This window comes from Anthonomus grandis, chromosome 2 (genome assembly GCF_022605725.1).
Source record: "Anthonomus grandis grandis chromosome 2, icAntGran1.3, whole genome shotgun sequence".
NCBI classification, from domain to species: domain Eukaryota; kingdom Metazoa; phylum Arthropoda; class Insecta; order Coleoptera; family Curculionidae; genus Anthonomus; species Anthonomus grandis.
Window position 1 is genome coordinate 44511682 of NC_065547.1, and position 22573 is coordinate 44534254.

Below are 22573 nucleotides of genomic sequence, written 5' to 3' on the forward strand. Positions count from 1 at the left end.
TTTTGAACGCAGGGCTCTAACGAATTTTGAATCGATTCCTGCGAAAATCGTCCTCTAAAGCTCGCTACAGACGATGCGTAGTTCGCGATTCGTTATGCCACAGCCGACTTTCTCAAGCCGCGAAAATTTGGTGGATCCGTTTACGCTTTGAAAGGGCGGCTCTGCCGAGGTGGACGTTAAATTTTGATTTTGCTTTATTTACAATTGAGAATATTTTATTTATGTGATTGATTTATTGTTTCAAATATGTATAGGCGCCGGTAATAGTTATATAAATACATTATTAGACTTTTTTCCCTATAGTCTAGTCTTTTAGTTATATAAATTTCATCAACTAATAAATGAACTTTCTCAGTCGGTGCTAAAGAAGTGAATATAATGTTTAAATAATTAGTGGTGTCGTTGATTTTATTTAAGTCAGAATTTGGTGACACATCAAAGCTAGAAGAAAGATACTGTAATAATCTCTAACCAACTCATATGCGCAAGGGGATATAATATACAGGGTGTCAATTTGAAAACTTTCCACCCTTATTATCTCGAAACGGGTTAGGTTTTTATAAAATCGCTAGGACACGTCGATTTTATTATCGAGGGGGAACAATTTTTATGCAGAAATCACTTCGCCTCTTTCAACCCCCTACCCCCCAGAACCTCCCTCTCAAAAATCTTAAATGGCAATAGGGGTTGAGTGATACCTCATTTGAAAGAACTTTTTATTCTCTACATTTTGGCACCTTATTTTTTAAATTTGAGTGCTGCGTTGCCAAGTTAGGGTTATTTAAACATTGTTAAATTACTTATTATTAAACATTATTCCTGTAAGTATTTTAATTACGTTAAAGCTATGATTTGCATTGAAACATGTTATTTAGGTTAATATTATTTTTACTAAACATTTGCATAGCCGTTACAATTATGGTCTTTACAAAAGCACGCCTAAAATTTATTTTATTAACACATCTACTTTAAGAGGTGTTCAAAGTGTTCTCCATTGTTCTCCAAACAAAAATAAAGTCTATTCTCAAATTCTTCCCGAACATTCTGAAATACCTCTTCTGGAATAACCCTACTTGCCTCTGTAATTCTTCTTTTTAAATCTTCGATATCATCAGGCTGAGTTTTGTAAACAACCGATTTTATGTCCCCCATACAAAAAAATCTAACGGCGTTAAGTCTGGTGACCTAGCAGGCCATTCTATCGGTCCCCTTCTACCAATCCATTGGTTAGGGAATCTGTTATTCAACCACTCCCGCACTGGCCGAAAATAATGCGGCGTAGCTTCATCTTGCTGAAAGTGTAGTTCGTTTTCTTGCAAAATGTTACCAACTTGATTTTCCAGTTCAGTTGTTATCAAAGGATCAATTACATCTTCAAGTAGGTGTAAGTAGAGCTCTCCAGTTAAGTTTTGTTCAATAAACAACGGTCCTATAACAGCATTTCCAAGAATACCGGCCCAAACATTAATTTTTTGTGGCCGCTGTGTAGCACCCTCTCTGAAAATGTGGGGATTGTCCTCACTCCAGTATCGACAATTCTGTCTATTGACATGGCCGTTTAGGAAAAAGGTACATTCATCACTGAAGCAAATGTTGCTTACCACAATTGCACGAGTGTTTATTAAGTTGGACATAATTTCGCAAAACTCTATTCTCCTATCAAAATCGTCCTCATGAAGTTCCTGTAAAATTTGCATCTTTTACGGATGATATTTATGTAACTGTAATGCTCGTCGTACAGTTTCATGTGACATTCCAGTTAGACGTGCTACTGTACGGAGAGAATTGGTGGGTTCTGCAACGAATGTTCCCAAAATCTCTACTTGAGCATCTTCGTTTAAAACAAGCCGACTTGCCCTTTTTTTGTTTCCAACTGAACCCGTTTCATTAAATTTAGCTACTACGTCCAAAATGTATCTGTGACTTACATTACAATTAGGATTTCTATTATTAAAAACTTCTGCCGTTCTTCTTGCGCATCTTCCTTGCTCGCCAAAAATAAAAATCATTTCAATTCTTTGCCTAAGCGTGTATACCATAGTAACTAACAATAACACACAAATTATCGAAATAAATTTTAACTGATTTAAATACCTAGTGACATTGACTGGTAGGAATGTTCACTAAATACTATTTTAAATTTCGGATCATATCATCGAACTGTATTGAGACGAATTCCATTGCAAACGAAAATAAACAAAAAAGAAAAAAAATTAAATGTTTATCTTTCATGACCAAAAGAATTTGTCGGATTGATAAACACTTTCAGTGAGAAATGCACCGGTTCGCTTTATGGTCAAACACGTTCCAATAGAAATCATAGCTTCAACGTATTTAAAACACTTACAGGAATAATGTTTAATAATAAGTAATTTAACAATGTTTACATAACCCTAACTTGGCAACGCAGCACTGAAATTTAAAAAATAAGGTGCCAAAATGTAGAGAATAAAAAGTTCTTTCAAATGAGGTATCACTCAACCCCTATTGCCATTTAAGATTTTTGAGAGGGAGGTTCTGGGGGGTAGGGGGTTGAAAGAGGCGAAGTGATTTCTGCATAAAAATTGTTCCCCCTCGATAATAAAATCGACGTGTCCTAGCGATTTTATAAAAACCTAACCCGTTTCGAGATAATAGGGGTGGGAAGTTTTCAAATTGACACCCTGTATAACATAAAAGACATTACTATAGTTGATGGGCAATAACGTTTTTGCTTTCAAATAAGTAAAGCTATTTGGTCTATTAAAAGTATTACTCGATTACAAATGTCACTATCTTTTTCGTCCTCTAAGTGGTGTGAATCAGAACTTTCCAATAAATTTAACGCCTGTGTTAAGAAATCTGAATTTTGGTTAATGAAGTCATAAAACTTCTCTAGAGATGAAAAGTATGGTTTTTTAAGCTCACAATAATCAGAAGACTTATACCTAGTTAATAGATTTTCAAGTTGAGACCACCTACTTAATTTCAATTCGAAAGGTAAAATCTATTTTAGGTCATTATGAGACAACTCATTGTTTTTTTAAAAGACTTTAACATGTAGGTCGCTATCTATTGATATTAATTGTATGTGATGATTAATGATTAATAATATTTATACATCATTCAAGTTTAAAGTATAAAAATATAGTTTTGTATCCCCAACAAGTTTTACATCCCACAGGTCAGATATTAGAATTTTTTGGGAATAATTACTCATAAGATCTTAAAAATTTGTTATGAAATTAAGTTGCTCAGAGGCTTTATTGGCAAGTTCTTTATATTTTTGTTGTTCACTATTTCTTTCGTCTGGACTTTCTAGGAAGAGGCACAGTTTTTATTAAATATGCAGGTAAATTTGGAAAAAATTGAGGCGCTGCTGAGCAAACTAATCTTGCTTTAACTCTAATCTTAGTGAGTGTGCCATCAGGTAAAAGATAATCATCTTCACGAATTATATCATTCGGGTCAAAATGCTTGGCACAAACCACAGAATATTGAGTAGGAGCCCAATTATCTGTAGGTATGGCTTTAAGCCATTTAATTTTAAGTTGTTCATCTTTAGGAAAGCCAAAAATAGAAATACTTGCCTCCCCTGCTCTAAAACTACTTTTGTAATTAGATTTACATCCGGGAACACTGCAGGGACTTGGAATATTTTAAAAGACCCACAATGACCCACTTGAGAAGCCGGCTCGCTCCACCTGTATCTGTTTACAAAAAAGGTGTTTATCTTTATAACCATTTATCACTGTTTTTATAGTATATGACACACCGACACTGGCTGGGAGATGTTACTAAGACTTAATAATAACTACATTCACTTTCCTTTCCGAAATTTCACTTAAAAATTCAAATTTAAAAGAGGAATTCAAACGATCCCCATTAAGTCCCATGAAAACTGAAATGAAAACGGATCTGAAAGCCATGTTGCCGACGTTATCATTTCGCGGCTTGAGTAAAATCGGCTGTGACAAATTAACATAAAGAGTGACGATGATTTGACTACAGCTTGTGCTACGTATTTATATAATCTTAGCGTAAAATAAAAAGAAGTTAAATAAACGGAAAAAAGCAGATGGTGAAGTATTCAAACTTATTATATTTCATTCATAGCGATATTTGCATATCTTAACCTGGGGTTGCTTTAGGAGTATACAAGATCTCGTTTTTAAACAAAAGTAAAAAATCTTAATATTTTTGAGTCTGCTTCAGGAATTACATTTTTTGTTGCACCAGTGGTATGGTGTTATAAGCCGTTACATTCGTGCAAAAATCTCCCTATATATCAGATTAACAAGCTTTTCTTCCGACGACTTAAAGGCATCACTTTTTTTATTTCTATTTTACTTCTCTTTGTCTTTCGGGTCCCACAAATGACGTCGTTGTTCGATTTCATCAATTAAATCCAGTACGCGTTCATGAGACCACTGGAATTTTCCGGCCATTGCTTTTAATTATTAATTATAACACTTTAAAATTGTGAACTAAACTGTAAACCATATTTAAACATAACCTATAATACACAATAATATGTAATGGCCTTATGCTTTAAATAACGCGCATCATCTGTAGCGGTCTCTGAATTTCAACGAATCAGCAGTTTGTTGTGATGCGCAGCCTTTGATTTTGTCGATTTACCGCTCTCAAGACCGAATCACTAGGAACCGAGCGAACTCGGGTTTACGAATCGATTTTTAATGAACCAAACCACTACACACGATGCGCAAATTAACGAATGTCGCATAACGAATCGCGAACTGCGCATCGTCTGTAGTAAGCTTTACAGATGGCGCTCGTTATCGTAAATTTGAATTTGCACTTTTTCGTTAAAACATTGAAATGCTTTGTCTTTCAATGTTGTAAGATTTTTTATTTTTTTTAATAATACAACTAATTAATATCCGTTGTAAAATTATTTTTGGAAAAATTAAAGGCCACTTCATAAGAAAGCAAATTTGCTTATGCCTCATACCGGGTGGCTAAACGAAAACGAAACTGCGGCCATGTCGGTCTTGTAAGGATTTTAAAAAGAGAACGCTCGGACCACAGATTACTAATACTTAGGCAGATTACTAATACTTAGCTCGGACACACCTAACACGTCAATTTAGAGTACCAGAAGGAAACATTTTCAGAGTATCAATCAATAGTTTATTCATGTCAGTTACATAAAATATGTTTAAACATGTCAAATAATATGGACAAATAGGTGCGAAGAGTAAATTATAATAAAGAATTCAATTTAAAATATGAAATAAACAGGACTACTACATATCAAGACTAATACAAAAAACAGATCAACAACACAAACTACAATTTGAATTGAAATAATCTTCATGGGAGTAGAAAGCTTGACAAGTAGGAAACCTTTTTTTACGAGTTTTAAATAGAGACATTAGCAACTCTCTTATTCTAACAGGTAATGCATTAAAATATCTAGTCGCCAAATACCCTGAACCATCTTGACATCTTTATAGGCGATGGTAAGCAGGAACTAAATTGTCCCTAGCACGAGTGTTATAGTTGTGCACATTCCGATGAGATAGAAACAGGTGCAAGTTTACCCTTACATACACCAGACTATTCTATGTCTCCCAGCAGAATGCAAGGATTGCATAGCTATAATGTGAGAATGAAAAACTGCAAAATAGGTTGTTAGCTTTACATTGGTGGAGACACACTGTGAAATATGACGGAGAAGATAAAGATCCTTGGCAAGTTTTTGTGCAAGGGCATCAACATGCTCACACCACCGTAGCTTGGAATCCAAGGTCACACCCAGAAAAGACACTGCCGAGACACCCGCTGACTCATGCATGTCTCGAAGGGAGAAAATTACCACCTGTGTCTTCTCTGCATTCTGCAGTACCCTCTTAGAGCAGAACCACTTCTCTGTGCCAACTTGGTAGCGTCTAATGCCTCACCCAATGTATCGGCAGCAAGATAAACAGTGGTGTAAGTAAGTATAATACCACCCCCATCCAGGGTGGAACCAACCTCAAAAATTTTAAATGGAATAGTGAGTGGAGTTATACCTTGTTTAAACGGTTTCGATTCTCTTTATGCCTATACTCAGTTTAAAGGATTTTACTTACTTTATAATTTAATTTAATGATTTTACTTAATAATCGCAATTCTTTCTCAAACTATTAATTTATAACTATCATACATAAACACCAGTCTAATAAATGTCAAAAATGACCACCGTTAACCTACATGCAATAATACAGATTTTTTTCAAATCGATGTTGCACATTTCAGGAATTATCTGTTAGCATTCTAATGTAGTCCTTTCGCGCATTCTTCTATTGAAGCTAGTTGGGTAGAATAGATTTTACTCTTTAGGTGACCCCACATAAAAAAATCCAGAGGTAAAAGATCAAATGACCGCGCGGGCCAATCAACAGAGCCTCTCCGTTCAATCCAGTGACCAGGATAATTCTCATTTAAAGAATTGCTGACAGCTATTGTGTAATGAGGGGGCGCACCATCCTACTAAAACATTACCTCGCCTTTAACGTATTGATTGTTATTGTCATTTTCAATAATTAATTCTACAAAAACTACAGTGCTACTGTCTAATTATACTAACTTATATAATAAATTACATTGGTTATTTAAGGTACGCAATTTTGCTTATTAAAGGTTTAGATGCAAGAAATGTTTATTAGTTTTTGAAGGTGGCAGACAGAAGATGGTATAATGAAAACATCTTGTCGTTTCAAAGATGTTTTCAAATGTTTATTAGATACCCAGTAGAAGTTTGGGGTTGACTGTGGGCTATATTTTCGTAGGAAACTTATGGATATTAAGTTTAATATTAAATATATGTCTATTTAATTAAAGCTTACTGCAGGATATTCTTTGTTAGTGGTCAAGATGTTGTTTTTGGTATTGCAGGGGTGAGTTAGTTGAGTGAATGAAATGGCGAGAAGGCAAAATTTCGCCAATTGCACGCTTCTAGTGCATGCAATTAATCACATTATATATATTATATGTATTTGCATTTTGAGTATGTACACAGAAATACTTGAATAAAGGCTGTTGTGAGACCATGACTTTGTGTTTTTATTTGTTTTTCAATTTTGTATGTTGGTCTCTTAGAGAAGAATGGATGAGATTTTTGGATTTGAAAATGCTAGTCAAGCTAAACTCATCCGCCAGTACCAAAAGAACCTTTTTGTTTCTTCAACAATGTTTACTTTTCGGTTTGACCCCGAAATTCATCAATCTGAGGTGTAAAACAAGAACGAATTCATCAAAAACTGCCGTGAATGTCGCCAGAACATATTTGGATTTGAATAAAGGCGTTGTGTATATATTTATTGAGGCTTATGATACAATAATACATTAATCTTTTACATAAAATAAATGTTATCTAGCAACCAGTCATCATACATCTTGTTGTTATATTATATGCAAGTGGCCCAGAATAGCCCATGAATTTCAAAAACACAAAAAATTAAATTAATTGGAATGTTCCACAAAAATTCTGAGTTTGCAACCGGATTACATCACTAATGACTCTGTAAATCCACCTTAAGGCTTCATCCTCTAATATTAAACTTCATATCTGTCATCTACAGTTGTTTGACAGTTCATGGACGTGAAAACGTCAACGACACGCATGCGCATTATAAATTATTTATATTATTATCCAAGTATACTATCTGCAAGTAGAATACAAACCTAAAAACTGACTGAACTTACATCAATTATGAACAATTAAATGGATCTTGACAAAGAAAAAAAATCATCTTGCACGGCATTATGATGAAAAAGAAACGTTTAACATCTGAGGTCTGTTAGAACTCTTTTGAAATGGCTGATATAAATTGGTAAGTAGAAATTATTATTGTTTCATATCATGTACAAAGAAAATTAAATGCCTTGTGATCCCTATTATTGTTAGTATCGTGTCTAGACCCTGGTATAATAATATAATAGTTTAATTTGATAATGATCTGCTTCCTTGTGAGTATATTTATTCCTAAGCAGAATGCTAAGGGCTATTACCATTTAGGTACTCTTCGAAATCTGGTGGGGACCACCTGGACCCAACCATGAGTGCCAAGAGGGTGGCATTGTGTTCACTAGCTGATGTACAACTAAGATTTTTATGCCCCGAAGACCTTGATGAAGTCCGTGCACTTTGTCAGGAATGGTTTCCTATAGAATATCCTTTTTATTGGTATGAAGAGATTACATCTAGTAATAGGTAAGTCCATGGGAATAGTGAAGCACATTACTGTGACTCATATCCTTTATTAAAATGAATGTTCCTTGGGTACTTGAGGTGTCAAGAAACTCTAATTTAAATTAATTGATCTGACTGGAGTGTATTGATAATAACATATTATGATGCTTTAGGGATATAGATGCTCTTATATATACCCTTATCACTATAATATTTCAACACTACCCCATTGTAGTTTTATCTTGAGTGGTTTTTTGACGAGTTTATTGAATAGATTAGTTAATATTTTTATAGTTTAAATAATGATTGAATGCTTTATATTGTTGACCTTAGGCAGCAGTAAAAAGCTTAATTGCAAACATTTACAGATTTTTTTGAATGATGTATGGAGTAAAACCAAATTCATAAATGGTTACTAAGGTTTTTCAATCACTAATAAAGTAGATAGGGTGAATTGCCCGGTTTTCGGCCACTTAACTGAATTTTGATATTTAGGTTACTTTTAAAAAGAGCTTATTTCATTATTTATATATTAAAATATTTTACTCAATAGCCTATAGTATCTTTAATTTAAATTTATCATTTCAAATTATAAGGATCATTTAGAGTATTTTTGTATAAATAAAATATAAAAAATGTGCCTTTTGCTAGTTCTCGACCGCTTGACTTTTTTTTTTGGCCATTGTTTTGCCAGTTTACGGCCGCCCGGCTGAAAGACCCTTTTTTTCGGCCATGCGAACAAATGATTAAGACGTAGGTAAGAAAAAAATAAAAAAAAATAAAAATAAATAAAATTTTATTCAAAATTTTATTGCACAAAACATTTAAAATATCACAAAAATAAAAACATTATTTTTAAAATAGAAACAAAACAAAAATATAGAGAAACTAAAAGGCAAATATTTAAAAAATTTTAATTACAAATAAAAAACACAAACTAAACTTTAAAAGAAAACAAAATGTTAATATTCTACCTAAAAATAGTTGGTATATAGGAACTTCGTATCTAATATCGATCACAATCCGCAGTAACTCACTTACAAAAAATACAATTAAATTCCTTAGTGGCTGCTTCTTCAAATGGCAAATAAGAAAGCTCTGTGCAAGCTAGATGATACCACTTAGGACATGTGTCACAGCCCACATTGTTCAATGAATCATCTTCGGTGTCACTAACTAGTTCATCTTCGCAAAGAGAACACATTAATTTAACTTTCTTAGCTGCATTTTTCTTTACCGGCTTACTAGTATTTTTTTTGCTATTTTTGTGCTTTGTTTTTCAAGTCTTTCTTCCCTCCTCTTTTGTAGTGCCTCTTGCTTATTTAATTTTTCCTGCTCCTGTTTTTCGATATGCTTCCTCCAAGCTTGTGATGAAATAGCACTGGGCAATTTTTCTTTCTTCTTATTTTCCAAGCTTTTTTTTATGGGTTCGGGAAATCTTAAATGGCGAGAAAATGGACTTACAACTTCTTCTAATTCTATAGAGGAAATATAGAAATGAGGTTGTATCTGTGATAAGAAAAAATAAAAAACGGTACTACGAACAAAATATTGACAACTGCAAAGGGAACAGTAAAAAAATGTGGAGAGTTTTAAAGGACTTAGTCGGAACAAAAAAGCAGGGCAGTGAGCGGTTTACTGAGCTAAATTTTGAGAATTACAACGGCTTATTAGAGGAAAACTTTAACAACTTTTTTTTGGACTCTTTGAATGAAGTTTCTGAAAGTATAGAGGATAGAGACTGGGAGGCGCCAGACCTAAATATTAAATCAAAACTCTCTCAATTTAAAACAATTAATATTTCACAGTTGAAAAAAATTGTATATGGTTTAAAAAGCAAAGGCTCAAGTGATGATTGTTTAAATGTTAAATTGGTAAAACAACTCTTTGACGTGATTGGATATCCTCTACTATATTTAATTAACACTTCAATAGTCACTGGGAAGGTACCTTATGACCTAAAAACTAGTGTTGTAATTCCAATCCCCAAAGTGAATAAACCAACTGTTCCTTCGGAGGTTAGACCTGTAAATCTTTTACCAACGATAAGATCTCAGAGACTATAATTTGTAATCAATTGAGGAATTATCTTGAGAAAAATCATTTGTTGTTTGAGGGACAATCAGGATTCAGAAATCAACATTCCTGCGAATCTGCAATCCAGTATGTATGTACAAATTGGAGAGAGAAAATGAACAATGGTGAAATAGTTCTTGGTGTATTCGTAGATCTTAAGCGTGCGTTCGAAACCATTGATCGTAGAATTTTTTTAAAGAAAATAAGGCTTTATGGTATTGATGATTATGCTCTAAGTTGGATTGATAATTATCTAAAGGACAGGTCTCAAAGGACAAAAATAGGACATAGGGTATCTCAAAAAAAGGAAAGTGTACTGGGTGTACCCCAAGGAAGTGTTTTGGGGCCCTTATTGTTTATTCTTTATATAAATGACCTGAATAGGATATTAAATAGATGTTTTATACACTTATTTGCAGACGATACCCTCATATCCGTCTCTGGAAAAGATTATTTAGAAATTGTAAATATATTAAATAGTGAGGTTAATGTGTTGTATGATTGGTTATGTAAAAATAGATTAAAACTGAATTCTTTAAAGACTAAATGTATGGTAGTAGGATCAGTAACAAAATGTAAATATTTTTTCGATTTAGGATTGTCTTTGTTCATAAATGGTTCACCTATAGAGTTTGTAACTGAAATTAAATATTTAGGTGTAATCCTTGATCCGCAATTAAATTTTTCAAGTCATGTAAATTATTTATGTAAGAAAATAGGAAAAAAAGTAGGGTTTTTTAATAGAATATCGTATGTTGTTTCTAAATGGTCAAAAATGTTAATTTACAAAACTATAATTTTACCTCACTTCACGTATTGTAGTTCATTATTGATTTCTTGCAACAAAGAAGAGATACAAAAATTACAAATACAGCAAAATAAAATAATGCGTGTATTATTGAATTGTAGCAAATATGTGCCGACTAAAGACATGTTAAATTCTTTAAATTGGTTAAATGTTGAGCAAAACATAAAAAAGGCAAATCTTTCTATTGTATATAAAATTGAAAATAACTTATTGCCAGGGTATCTCAACGTTTATTTAAAAAGAAGAGTACAACTCCATAACTATAACATTAGATCTAAGCAAAACTTTAACATTAGGCAGGTAACGACATCCGCGTTACAAAAAACTTTGTTTTACGAGGGACTGTGCATGTTTAATAAGTTGCCTGAGGAGGTAAAGAATGCACCAAGTGTACATATGTTTAATAGGGGACTATTTGTTTATTTACGCAATCAAAATTGATTTTTTGTTTTCTGTTAAGTAGATATAAGTAGCCAAGTGCTAAATAAAAAGATTATTTATTTATTTATATTTATATCTTTTATAGGAGTTTGTTCTTCAGGCCGTGCATCGCCATTTTCATTACCCTTCTTAGACGGAATTAATGGTGATTTTTTCTTTATTTTATTTTTTCTCGCCTCTTCTTGCTGCAAATTTACCTGTTGCTGTTTTTCTTCCTTGTTCTTCTCTAAATTATTTTTACTAGAATTATCTACTGTAATATCTGGATCGACATTTTCCTTGGTTTCTTCGTTTTGTTCTTCATTTTTGTTAGTATTTTTATCAGCTTTTTCTTCAGCAATAATATTTATGCTTTGATTTTCCGGTTCATCATAAAGTTCACTTATTGTAATATTGTCCAGTATATAAGATTTAATTCCTCTACTGGCATAATATCGATCACGTCCATGGGGAGTATGTTCCTACTTTGTAAGTCAAGTCATTTATATTTTCTGCATTTATATCTTGATCTTGATCTGGTGTTTGCTTGTCATATTGCTCTAAGTTTTCGTCAGTATTCGTATTTTTTTCAGCAAAATCATCCAATAACTTAAAGATAACTTGGGTATTAATACCATTATCTTCAAGTTTTTGTGCCATATTCCCAATCACTTTTTTTGTTGTCTCGACTTCATCAGGGCTCATTTTTTCACAATTATCTGAATTAGTGTGTTTTCTCTCTAATTCGTTTTTTACACATTTCGAGTAGTCCACATTATTGGAATTAAAAGGAAACAATCCGCATTTTCGGAAACCGTTTTTTATGCAGGGTTTCATATCTGCATTATTTAAGGCCTGTTGAAATACTTTACAAAAGTTAATTTTCGTAACTGAGGTATTAACGTCTTGCTGACTTTGCCACAGTCTTACAGTTTTTTTCCACTCATGTTTTAGTGGCCTAAACACACTGACATCAGCTGGTTGTAAGATGTGGGTTGTGTTTGGTGGAAGCGCATACAATATATTTTGTTATTCTCACAAAAATCACTAAGAAATAAATTAAGCTGTGATGTATGTCCATCGATAAATAATATTATTGGTCTTTTAATATTATTGTCGTTAAGCCACTGATTAAAGTCATTGCAAATGTATTCAAAAAATACGTCACTCTTCATCCATCCACTTTCAGACTTTCCCAGCACCCAATTGTCTGGTATATTATTTATTAGTGCTTTCAGAGGTCTAACGTATGGGAAAACAACTAGCGGAGGACAAATGTTACCACAGGCATTGAAGGTTACAAGTACCGTCAAGGTTTCTTTTTCATTTCCCTGTTTGATTGAATAGACGTTTTTATACCCGCGGGGAGCAAGCACTTTTCCAGTTTTTGGGCACAAGGAAAATCCGGATTCGTCCCCATTAAAGATACGAGTAGGGTCCTCCATTATATCCATAGCATTATTTTCTTCAAGGAACTTGTTTAATTCCATAAACCAGGATCTAATATGTTCCTCCGTAACAACTGCCCTCGCCTTGTTTATGCTCTCGGATTCACGTAACCGGATTTCTGGATGCCTCTTTATAAAACAAGAATACCATTTTTCTCCAGGTCTACTATTTTTAAATTTATTAATTTTCCCATTGTCTGTTGCTATTTTAGTTACGGTATCTATAAGTTCTTGTTTTTTTATTGGAAATCCACATTTGGCTAGCCCTATAACCCAATCCTTAATGCGCTCTTCTCCTTTGACAGTCATAATTGGCTCTGGACCTGTTCTACGTAATGTGTCTGAAGTTTTCCCCGAAATCCTATCTTGAAGAGTGGCCCTTGGTACATTAAATTCTTTTGCAGCAGCTCTTATACTCAATCTTTCCTCTCTAATAGCTTGTAAAGCTAAATTAAAGTTTTCCTCTGAGTAGGTAAAAAACTTTCTTGCCTGCACTGACATTTTCGGTTTTTTGTTTGTCTGGAAAACCATGTAATCTTAGTAATAAGCAGTAGTTAAAATACCAATATTTAGCAATAATTATAAAATTGGTAATTATACGAAAAATACGTTAAAAGCAAAAAAAACCAATAATCAATAGTCAAATACCTGCTAAATCTATATCGCCTTTAGCAATAAAATGGCCGAAAAATGGCAAATATTCCTTTTCTCGGCCGCCTTTTTAATTTTGTATACCTTTCGTGTTTTAGGAAAATACCGGGCCGAAAACTGGCTTCATTATAGTCCTAATAATTTCAAACACTCCAAAACAGAGATATACCTAATTGTAAAATAATATGCTAGAAAAAGATAGACAATACGTATTTTTTATAGTGCCGGTTCTCGGCCACCCTGGCCGAAATATGGATTGGGAGCTATTGCTTGGGGATACATCCAGTTGATCGGCCACGCAAAAAATATGTTAAAATTGAAGTTTATCGTTTTTTATGAATACAATAGGAATAGTTCAACATTATATTAATCAAAACCAAAAAAAAAACTTACCTTATTATCCAATACGGCACAATTTATTCACTAATCCACTGTAGGATACACACTACAAAAACAGTTATTAGAAGCCAGCTAGGATGCATCTAAGAAGCGACAAACTTTGACTGACGTTTTTTTTTCTAACGACAACTTTGCCAATATGGCGCTTGTTTAGAAAAGTGTGGGTAAGGACGAGGAAATAACTGAAATTTAAAAAAAGCGCGGGATAGTTAAGATTATGCAATTATTTATGATAATGTGAGAAACTGGCCGAGAACTGTTTGTGGCCGGAAAACTGGACGATTCACCTTATTATTTCTAATTTTTTCAAAATTATAGGTCAAAGAGATAGGGAAGATATTGAATCTAGATTTGTACATTCACTTAATAAGATTTGTGCTTAAATTGAGGACTATATCAACTTACTAGATAAGCTACAAAAACTACTAAATAAATGCATTAGAGCCAATATAATATAAAATGTAAGAAAAACTTGAGAAACTACTTGAAACAACAAAGACCTTAATTCTTTAAAATACTTTAATTAGAATGTAATGTAATGTCATTAGTTTTAAGTATTCAAACATCCTAATTTACTTTTCTATATTAGGGTAATTTTTGAAGGTCAGTTTTCTGTATTTGTATATTCTTTGAAATACTTGTTTGTTAAAAATGGATGAATTTAGCAAGGTTTATATCAGATTCATGTGCGAATGTAGAAAAGGCTTATTACTTGACTGATATTTTATATATCTGGGGCATATAGATTATTGCCAAAAATGAATATACTTATCTCAAAAACAAAATCAATCCCTATTTATTTATTATTCATTGAAAAGCAATTCAAGATCATATTATGTTTGTTTTCTTTTTTGGCACTTACTCAACTCTGCTTCAACAAATAATGACCTTCTTTCCATATTTATATAGGGACTATTTAATTAACACCATTTCATGGGCCAGTTACTGTTTGAATAATTTGTATATTATAGTATATTAGTCAAGCATGGAATTATAAGAGGAAGTGACACTATTTGATCTGGTAGAAATCGTTTAAGATACTGTAATATAATGATTTTTTTTGTTAATGTATCAAATGGCAAATATTTTTATGTTTAATAAAATTTAATGTGCTGCTCTTTGAAATATATTCCTATTTTTTCAGTCGATTTTACTCATTAGCTGCAGTATATAAAAAACAAATAATAGGCCTTATAGTAGCAGAAATAAAACCGCACTCCTGTTTGCACAAAGAGGATATGGGCATCTTAGCGAAATCATTTAGCGATTGTGATATTGCTTACATTCTTTCTTTGGGAGTATTAAAAGAATATAGGAGAAACGGAATAGCGACTCTATTACTTGACTCTTTATTAAAAAATTTGACAACACCTGAGAGGAAGAAAGTCAAGGCGGTGTTTTTGCATGTTTTAACCACCAATTCAGCCGCCATCCTGTTTTATCAAAGTAACAAGTAAGGAGAGGGCTTGCCTTGTAAAATTTATTGATTAAAAAATGTGTTTTCTAGATTTAGACTTCACACCTTTTTACCTTACTATTATTCAATCAAAGGGAAATGTAAAGATGGTTTTATGTATGTGCTGTACATAAATGATGGACAACCGCCATGGTCGTTATAATATCCTTTTTTTTACATGCTTTTAGGCATCCAGGAAAGTTATACACCTTATATAATAATATTCATCTAATTTTTTTTACAGCTAGACTATAATATACTGATTTGAGGTCCCAGGTCTCCATTTGGGGTAACTTTCGTATATCATCAAGAGAATAAATAAATAGTTATTGAGGAATATGACGGACATTGTCACTGTTTTTAGAATATTTGGTAATTATTTCCAACAAATTAATTACTCAATTACATGCAAAAATAGAATATAAAAAAAGTAGTAAGTAGTTCAGCATATGTAAACAACAAAAATCTAAGGTCTGTATAATTAAAACATCCAATAAGGGATCTTAAAATGTGAACAATTTTGATATTATTGTATTAAGGGATTTCAACAAAATATTTGTCTAGCAGGATTTACATAAAATAACCTATAATGTCTAGGGTTCATTGATAGGGAGAATTTAAATGAAAGAATTTCTCTTGAATAGTGATATTTTCATTTTGAGCTTGTGTAAGAAGGCAGGAGCGATACAAACGATTCTTGCTACATATTTGCCAAAATCTAATTTGGCCTCATAAATAACCCCCAGTCGGTTACGTCATCTGCTTTATTTAACACAACATTATTTACTATCTAATTAAAATTTCAGAATAGAGCGTTCATTCCCATCTTTTGTATGTACTTTTGTAAACAATTTTATATAATCTGCAAAAAGTATCCTCTGGCATGACAGTAATTTGGCAAATCGTTAATAAATAATTAAAAAAAGAAGCTGAAATAATACACATGTGGACTAAATGGTCTGTAGAGGAGGGATTTTCAACGAAACCTAACTGATTGCATCTAACATGCGTGTATATTCTATTTAAAGCACTTATTTTAAACAGTTTAGAGCAATTACGTAATTTGAATATTTTCATTAAATTTTTATTAGGCATAATTAGATTGTTCAGCTTAAATTAATCCTTTCTTATGAGACAATTCCCTTGAACCTAATTTTACACAGAATTAACCTTTACAATTTTTTCTATTATGGAAGAAAATATGAAAATTTAACTTACTTTTACTTTTTACTCAAAAGCATTGAAGTAAAATTTCGTTATAGCAATATTACTATATGAAGGGTACACGGGAAAAAGGGGGAATGTCAAACCGAAACAGCAAAAGAAGGGGGAATGTCAATTGGCAACATTGGAATTTATGATTGGAATCTGTACGATACTATGCAGCCTAAAAAGTTTTGTTTCGTCAGTACATGTTTGTTTTTAACCTTGGTGTTACTACGGCATTTTTTTCTGAGTTTTCGTGATTTAATATTTGAAATAATGGAAGAAACAGATATGAATAGTTAAGTGGACGATAAACAAGCAAAGACAAGTAAGAAACGGAAAATATTTGGGAGAATGAGTGACGTTAAAAAAAAATTGCTGGCATCAACCCACGAAATGGACCTGATTGTAAGTGTGTACGATTACAATGTTTCCAAATTGTAACAGAAAGAGCTAGGATTGATATAATAACAAAATTTAATAAAATGACGGTAAATGAACAGAACAGTTATTTAAGTGGGCTCATACAAGCTGAAGAAAATGCTCTGATACATGACTGTTCATATTCATATCGTGTGCGAGTAAATAGTGAAGGAGGTATCATCGAGGTTCCGGTATGTTATAAGGCGTTCCGTTCTTTACATGGAATTTCAAAGAAAAAAATTGAAGTTATTCAACGATACATTAAAAGAGGTGTCCAGCCTAAAGACGGTCGTGGTCAACATCAAAACCGGAGAAATCGTATAACCAAAGACACCTTTGACGCAGTTTGCACCCACATTGGGTCTTTTAAAGGTCGAATGAGTCATTACAGTCTTAAAGACTCAAAGAGGACCTATTTGCCACCTGAGTTGAATGTCACAAAAATGTACAATATGTACAAAATAAAGTACCCGAATAATAAAGTGTCGTACGAAAAATACCGCAAGTTTTGGGTATCCTAGACAAGATACGTGCAGCACTTGTGACCAATTTGCTGCAGAAGTTCGTACGATTGAAAATGGACTCAAAAGTTATCCCGATGGTAGCAAGGAGAAACTGGAAGAAACGATTTTGAACCGGTTAACTTCGAATGTATTCATAATTTTCTAACTTTCAAAATGGCATTTTATTTTTTATTAAGCATCAAAATACGCAACTTTGCCCCAATTTAACCTCCCTCGTAGCTCTTATAGTTTCCGAGATCCCAATAGTCACAATCGAACTTGTAGCAGCTTGTGTGTTTGAAATTTGAATGTTTGAAACATTAATTTATTTGGAACCAACTCGAACTTTAATAAAGATATGGTCTACGATTTGCACAATTTGTATTTTTTACACTCTTTTTTTTTAGCTGTACAGCCCGTATGTTCCCTTACGCAATAATTCATTTTGCTAGTTGCTAATACTATTATTAAGTAAAAGTTTATGAAATAACTTACCTTTTTTTTTTTTTTTTTTCAAGTACTTTATTGTCGAAAATTTGGTACATGTACACGAATTTTATTGACAAAGCTTCAGAAAATAAATACAATCAAATCAGATTTTACAAAACAAATATAAAAAATTTATACAACATATAAAATGCCTAAAAAAAAAATGCAAAAGAAAATGAAAGAAAATGTTACAAACAAAATCTTTATAAAATAAAATACATGCATGTAGACAAAGGTAGCAGAGATAAAGGGACATATAAAGGTATGTTCAAAATTAAAAATTAACAGATTAAAAGCTTAGCATCTACTACACAACATCCTCAGCCTTAAAAAAGTCTTCAATCGAATAAAAGGCTTTTAGAAGCAAATATGACTTCAGTTTACAACGAAACTGGCGCAAAGACTAAACACTTCTTAATTCCACGCTAATGTGATTATAAATCATTAAACCGCGATATATAAATGAATCTTTGATAGATGTAAAATGAGGAATAGGAAGGGGAATATTATTAATCTGTCTGGTAGGATAACTGTGATGTCGGATTGGAAAACTGTTCTTATTTTTGAATATTAAACATGCAGTTTCCAAAATAAATAATGATGGTAGGGTCAAAATACGGCTCTCTTTGAAAAGATTACCACAATGCATTCTAGAATGGGCTCTAAATAAACTTCTGACAGCCCTCTTTTGCAGCACAAAAACAGACTGAAACAGATAATTTGAACATGCACCCCAAAATGGAAGAGCATACCTTAAATGCGACTCGAACAAAGCAAAGTACACATCACGAGCAACATCTCTCCCCAGTTCATGAACGGTTGCCCTAACAGAGAAGCAGCCAGAAGCAAGTTTTTTATTTAACTTTATTATACCTACCTGCTTATCAGCGAATTATGTTTGCTTCTTAAATGGGTCCACGAGTTACTCGTTGTGCTCTTACTGGCTATATTGTAGTTACAAAATTTACACTGCACGCGATTTTCGTTTTTAGAAAAATATAGCCAAATTTTGCTGCGAGAACTCATTTTAATTTTAAACTAAGCTGCTTGTTACGGAAAGGCGTATAATACTGTTCTAATCCAAACAAAATTTATTTCGTGACAATAAATATGATGGCCATTGAAAAACAAGGAATAAATTTTGTACCCTGTTTATAGTAGGTATTACTATCTATTATGATATATAAGAGCCTTTCCCTTAACTCGAACAAATTAAAGCAAACAACACGTTGCTTTTATTGCTTTTATGCATTTTATGGCCTACTGTTATCTAAGTGGGAAGTGGGAAGTTACGCGTAAAAGAAATGCGGGCAAAAAAATTAAATGGCTTTGAGATATTACCAGATTGTCACTCTCTAAATTTTTTTATATGTTCTAATATTTCTTTGCGCTAACCTTAAGTGTTAAATATCCTGTTTAGTTGAATGATTCGAATAGTCGAATATTTCAAATAGTCGAATTAACCGAATAATTCAAATAGTCGAATTATTTGAATAGTTGAATATTCGAATTTTTTGACTCGAAAAAACTCGAATTTAGAATAGTCGAATATTCGGATTATTCGAATAAAACTCCGAGCTCTAATAAAATAAACAATGATGGAGTAAGAAAACTTTTCCGCCCAAAATTTCCTCAAGGGCTAAAATGACTAAAAACTTTAAAAGATATGAACACTTTTGTATCCTATAGCCTAGGAATGATGTTTCACCTTGGAAAAGTAGATTTTCTCTCAACGTGTGGTGCCATTTAGGACTATGGGTGTATATGAGAGCCTAAGGGATTGCTCACCCATAACCTAAATACCCTAGTTCTCCTTCTTCCTAGCAATATGGTCGATTGTTAATGCTTTGAGAAATAAGCCTTCTTTGTCGAATACTATCTCCACTTCATCTGAAAACCTTAATGATTATTTTGTAAATGTGGCAAATAATTTAATGAGTACCATAACTCCTTCCCATGATCCACTTTCATATCTTCTCATTGCAAATGAGAATTTCCACAGCTTCTTCTTTACGCCCGTAGTGTTACCAGAGCTTTGCAGTTCAATTAGGGAAATCAAAAACAAAGGCTCTTCTGGAATTGATGGAATTACTCTCAAAATGTTTTCAAATCTGCCCGAATGTACATTATGTCATCTTATTACTCTAATTAATCAGTCTTTTCAAAAAGGTGTTTTTCCTAACTGCCTTAAGTTGGCGATAATAATTCCACTACATAAAGGAGGAGACAAAGATCAGTCTTCCAACTATCGCCCTATTGCTCTTCTTCCCACACTTTCTAGCTTAAACAACCAACACTCTACAGCAACAATTTTCTGTGATTTTTCTAAAGCCTTTGATTGTGTTAATCATGACATCTTATTAAAAAAGTTGCAATATTACGGGTTCAGAGGAGCGCCTTTTGAATGGTTTAAGTCGTATCTCAGTAACAGAAGTCAAGCTGTGAGAATTGATTCGACTATGTCTTCTTGCAAGCCAATACAAAGTGGAGTGCCTCAAGGTTCCGTACTTGGCCCTATTTTGTTTCTTATCTTCATCAATGACATTGCTAATCTAAATATTAACGGTAAAGTCTGTCTATTTGCTGATGATACTAGTTTTACCTGGAGTGATCCGGATATTTCTAAACTTCATAGAACCGTATCAAGTGACTTAACTACTATCAAATCATGGTGCGACTCTAATCTCCTTTGTCTCAACATTTCCAAAACTAAAATGTTGTCCTATAAAAATACCTTGCAATCTTTTGTACCTTGGTAATTGACGAAGTTGATTCTGTAAAGTTTTTAGGGCTAACTGTTGACAACTCGTTAAAATGGGACACACATATTGACTTTTTATCAAGAAAATTAAGTTCCGCTTGTTTTGCTTTAAGATCAATTTCTAAGGAGCTTAGCCTGTCTACTTCTAGAACAGTTTATTTTGCCCTTTTTGAATCGCAACTTCGATACGCCCTTCCATTCTGGGGTACATGTAGTGCAACTCAATTTGACCGTATTTTTAGACTACAAAAGAGAGCTTTACGTTATACACTGAGACTTAAATACAGAAGTCATTGCCAGCATTTCTTCAAAAAATTTCAAATATTAACTTTTCCATCTTTATTCATATTTGAGTCCCTTTGTCTAATACGCAAACACGGTTCAGCATCTGATAGGCCTTCCCATAGTTATCTACTTAGATACACGGAACATGATCTATACCTGCCTACCCCACATTCAGAGTTGATCAAAAGTTCCATATTATATAATGCAAAAAAATGCACAATCATCTGCCATTGGAAATTAAATCCATCACATCTTTTTTTGCATTTCGTAAAGCATTAAAAGCATTCTTACTGGAGAGAGCTTTTTACACAGTTAACGATTTTTTTTTGTAATCATTGATTTGAAATTTCGCACTAGCAGATTATGTATTTTTACTATCTGTACATGTTTAGGTATACTGCTTTTTGTAGCTATTTTAGGATTTTTTATAATTTTTTACTTTTTTAAACATTTTTTACATTTTTTTTAACGTAGAGAGATTTTTTAATGATCTTTTTTTTTGACATTGTATACATTAAATTGTATATTTTATAATAATATTTTTGACTACTTACAATTTCTAAATTGTATTAATCTGTATATATTGTAGATAATCTATTCTATTTATTTATTTATATTTTTTTTTATTTTGTTTTGTTTTTCTTTTTTTTAATTGTGTTTTGTTTGCATTTTTGTGTCTTTTTTGTTTTACAGCTTTGTCTACAAATTGTAACAATTTCTTGACAATAAAGCATTGATTGATTGATTGATTGATTGAATATTACATTTGTACCAAATTTTTAAGATATTCGCATTAAAAGTTTTCAAATTGACTAATAATCCTGTAATATAAACAAACCGCGGAGACCTTCTACCTGGATGCATAAATTTCAACTTTCCTTAATATTAAAATGTATGTTTAACAATTACATGATACTTTCCTTAACTCAGTGTGTACTGACTACATAAAATTCATGTGCGGCAGAGTGATAAAAGGAGCGGGTTTCTTCCCGTGGGTCCTCTTCAACGTGAACAAAGCTTTAGGATGGTTCTGGGGTTCACAGCAGGAATCTGATCCCAGCCAACGTCACTGAGTGGCACTAGTCTGTGTTACTTTGGATTTTTACCTTTTTTTTTTAGTTCAGTACCTCAAGAAGATTCACACCCTAAACAGTTTCTTATATAGTTTAATTATTGTATATTTTTTAGATTGTTTCTTTCATATAAATGGCGAACGTTAAAGAGTTTTTATAAAATTCAACGTACAGGGCCCTTTATATGAATCACGTCACATTTTCACCTAAGATCACCGATTACCACATTAGTTAATATAAGTTATTTATGGAATTGCAAAGTATATTATATAGTGTTATGTTATATTTTTGTTGTTAATGTATTATTTTACAAAATGTTGTAATTTGTAGTTCAGACTATACCTTTTTTTTTGAATATATAGTTAAAAAAAATTATAAATTTTTTTTTTAAATAAA

At 32.6% G+C, this 22573-nt stretch overlaps 1 protein-coding gene and 1 long non-coding RNA gene across 3 annotated transcripts in view; one reads left to right on the top strand and one right to left on the bottom strand.

Moving 5' to 3' along the window:
* LOC126733480 (uncharacterized) overlaps positions 1–22573 on the bottom strand; it is a 264393-nt gene that overhangs the window by 215569 nt on the left and 26251 nt on the right. The gene's annotated exons all lie outside the window — the stretch shown is intronic.
* LOC126733462 (N-alpha-acetyltransferase 60) lies at positions 7596–22556 on the top strand. Of its 2 annotated transcripts, XM_050436780.1 has the most exons (6): positions 7596–7820; positions 8006–8200; positions 15126–15434; positions 15489–15599; positions 22042–22222; positions 22293–22556. In XM_050436780.1, exons 1-5 carry the CDS (start codon positions 7804–7806, stop codon positions 22175–22177), a joined length of 768 nt encoding a protein of 255 aa, XP_050292737.1. In that variant the 5' UTR covers positions 7596–7803; the 3' UTR covers positions 22178–22222; positions 22293–22556. The 2 variants fall into 2 exon arrangements, with proteins under 2 accessions (XP_050292737.1, XP_050292736.1); XM_050436779.1 differs by having other exon boundaries at positions 7597–7820; positions 22042–22556.

Bases quoted from the DNA above. Each gene is read 5' to 3' on its own strand.
- LOC126733462 (XM_050436780.1), top strand. The intron at 15,435-15,488 runs GTAAGGAGAGGG...TGTGTTTTCTAG, and splicing joins CTGTTTTATCAAAGTAACAA to ATTTAGACTTCACACCTTTT. The intron at 15,600-22,041 runs ATATCCTTTTTT...CTCAGTGTGTAC, and splicing joins CAACCGCCATGGTCGTTATA to TGACTACATAAAATTCATGT.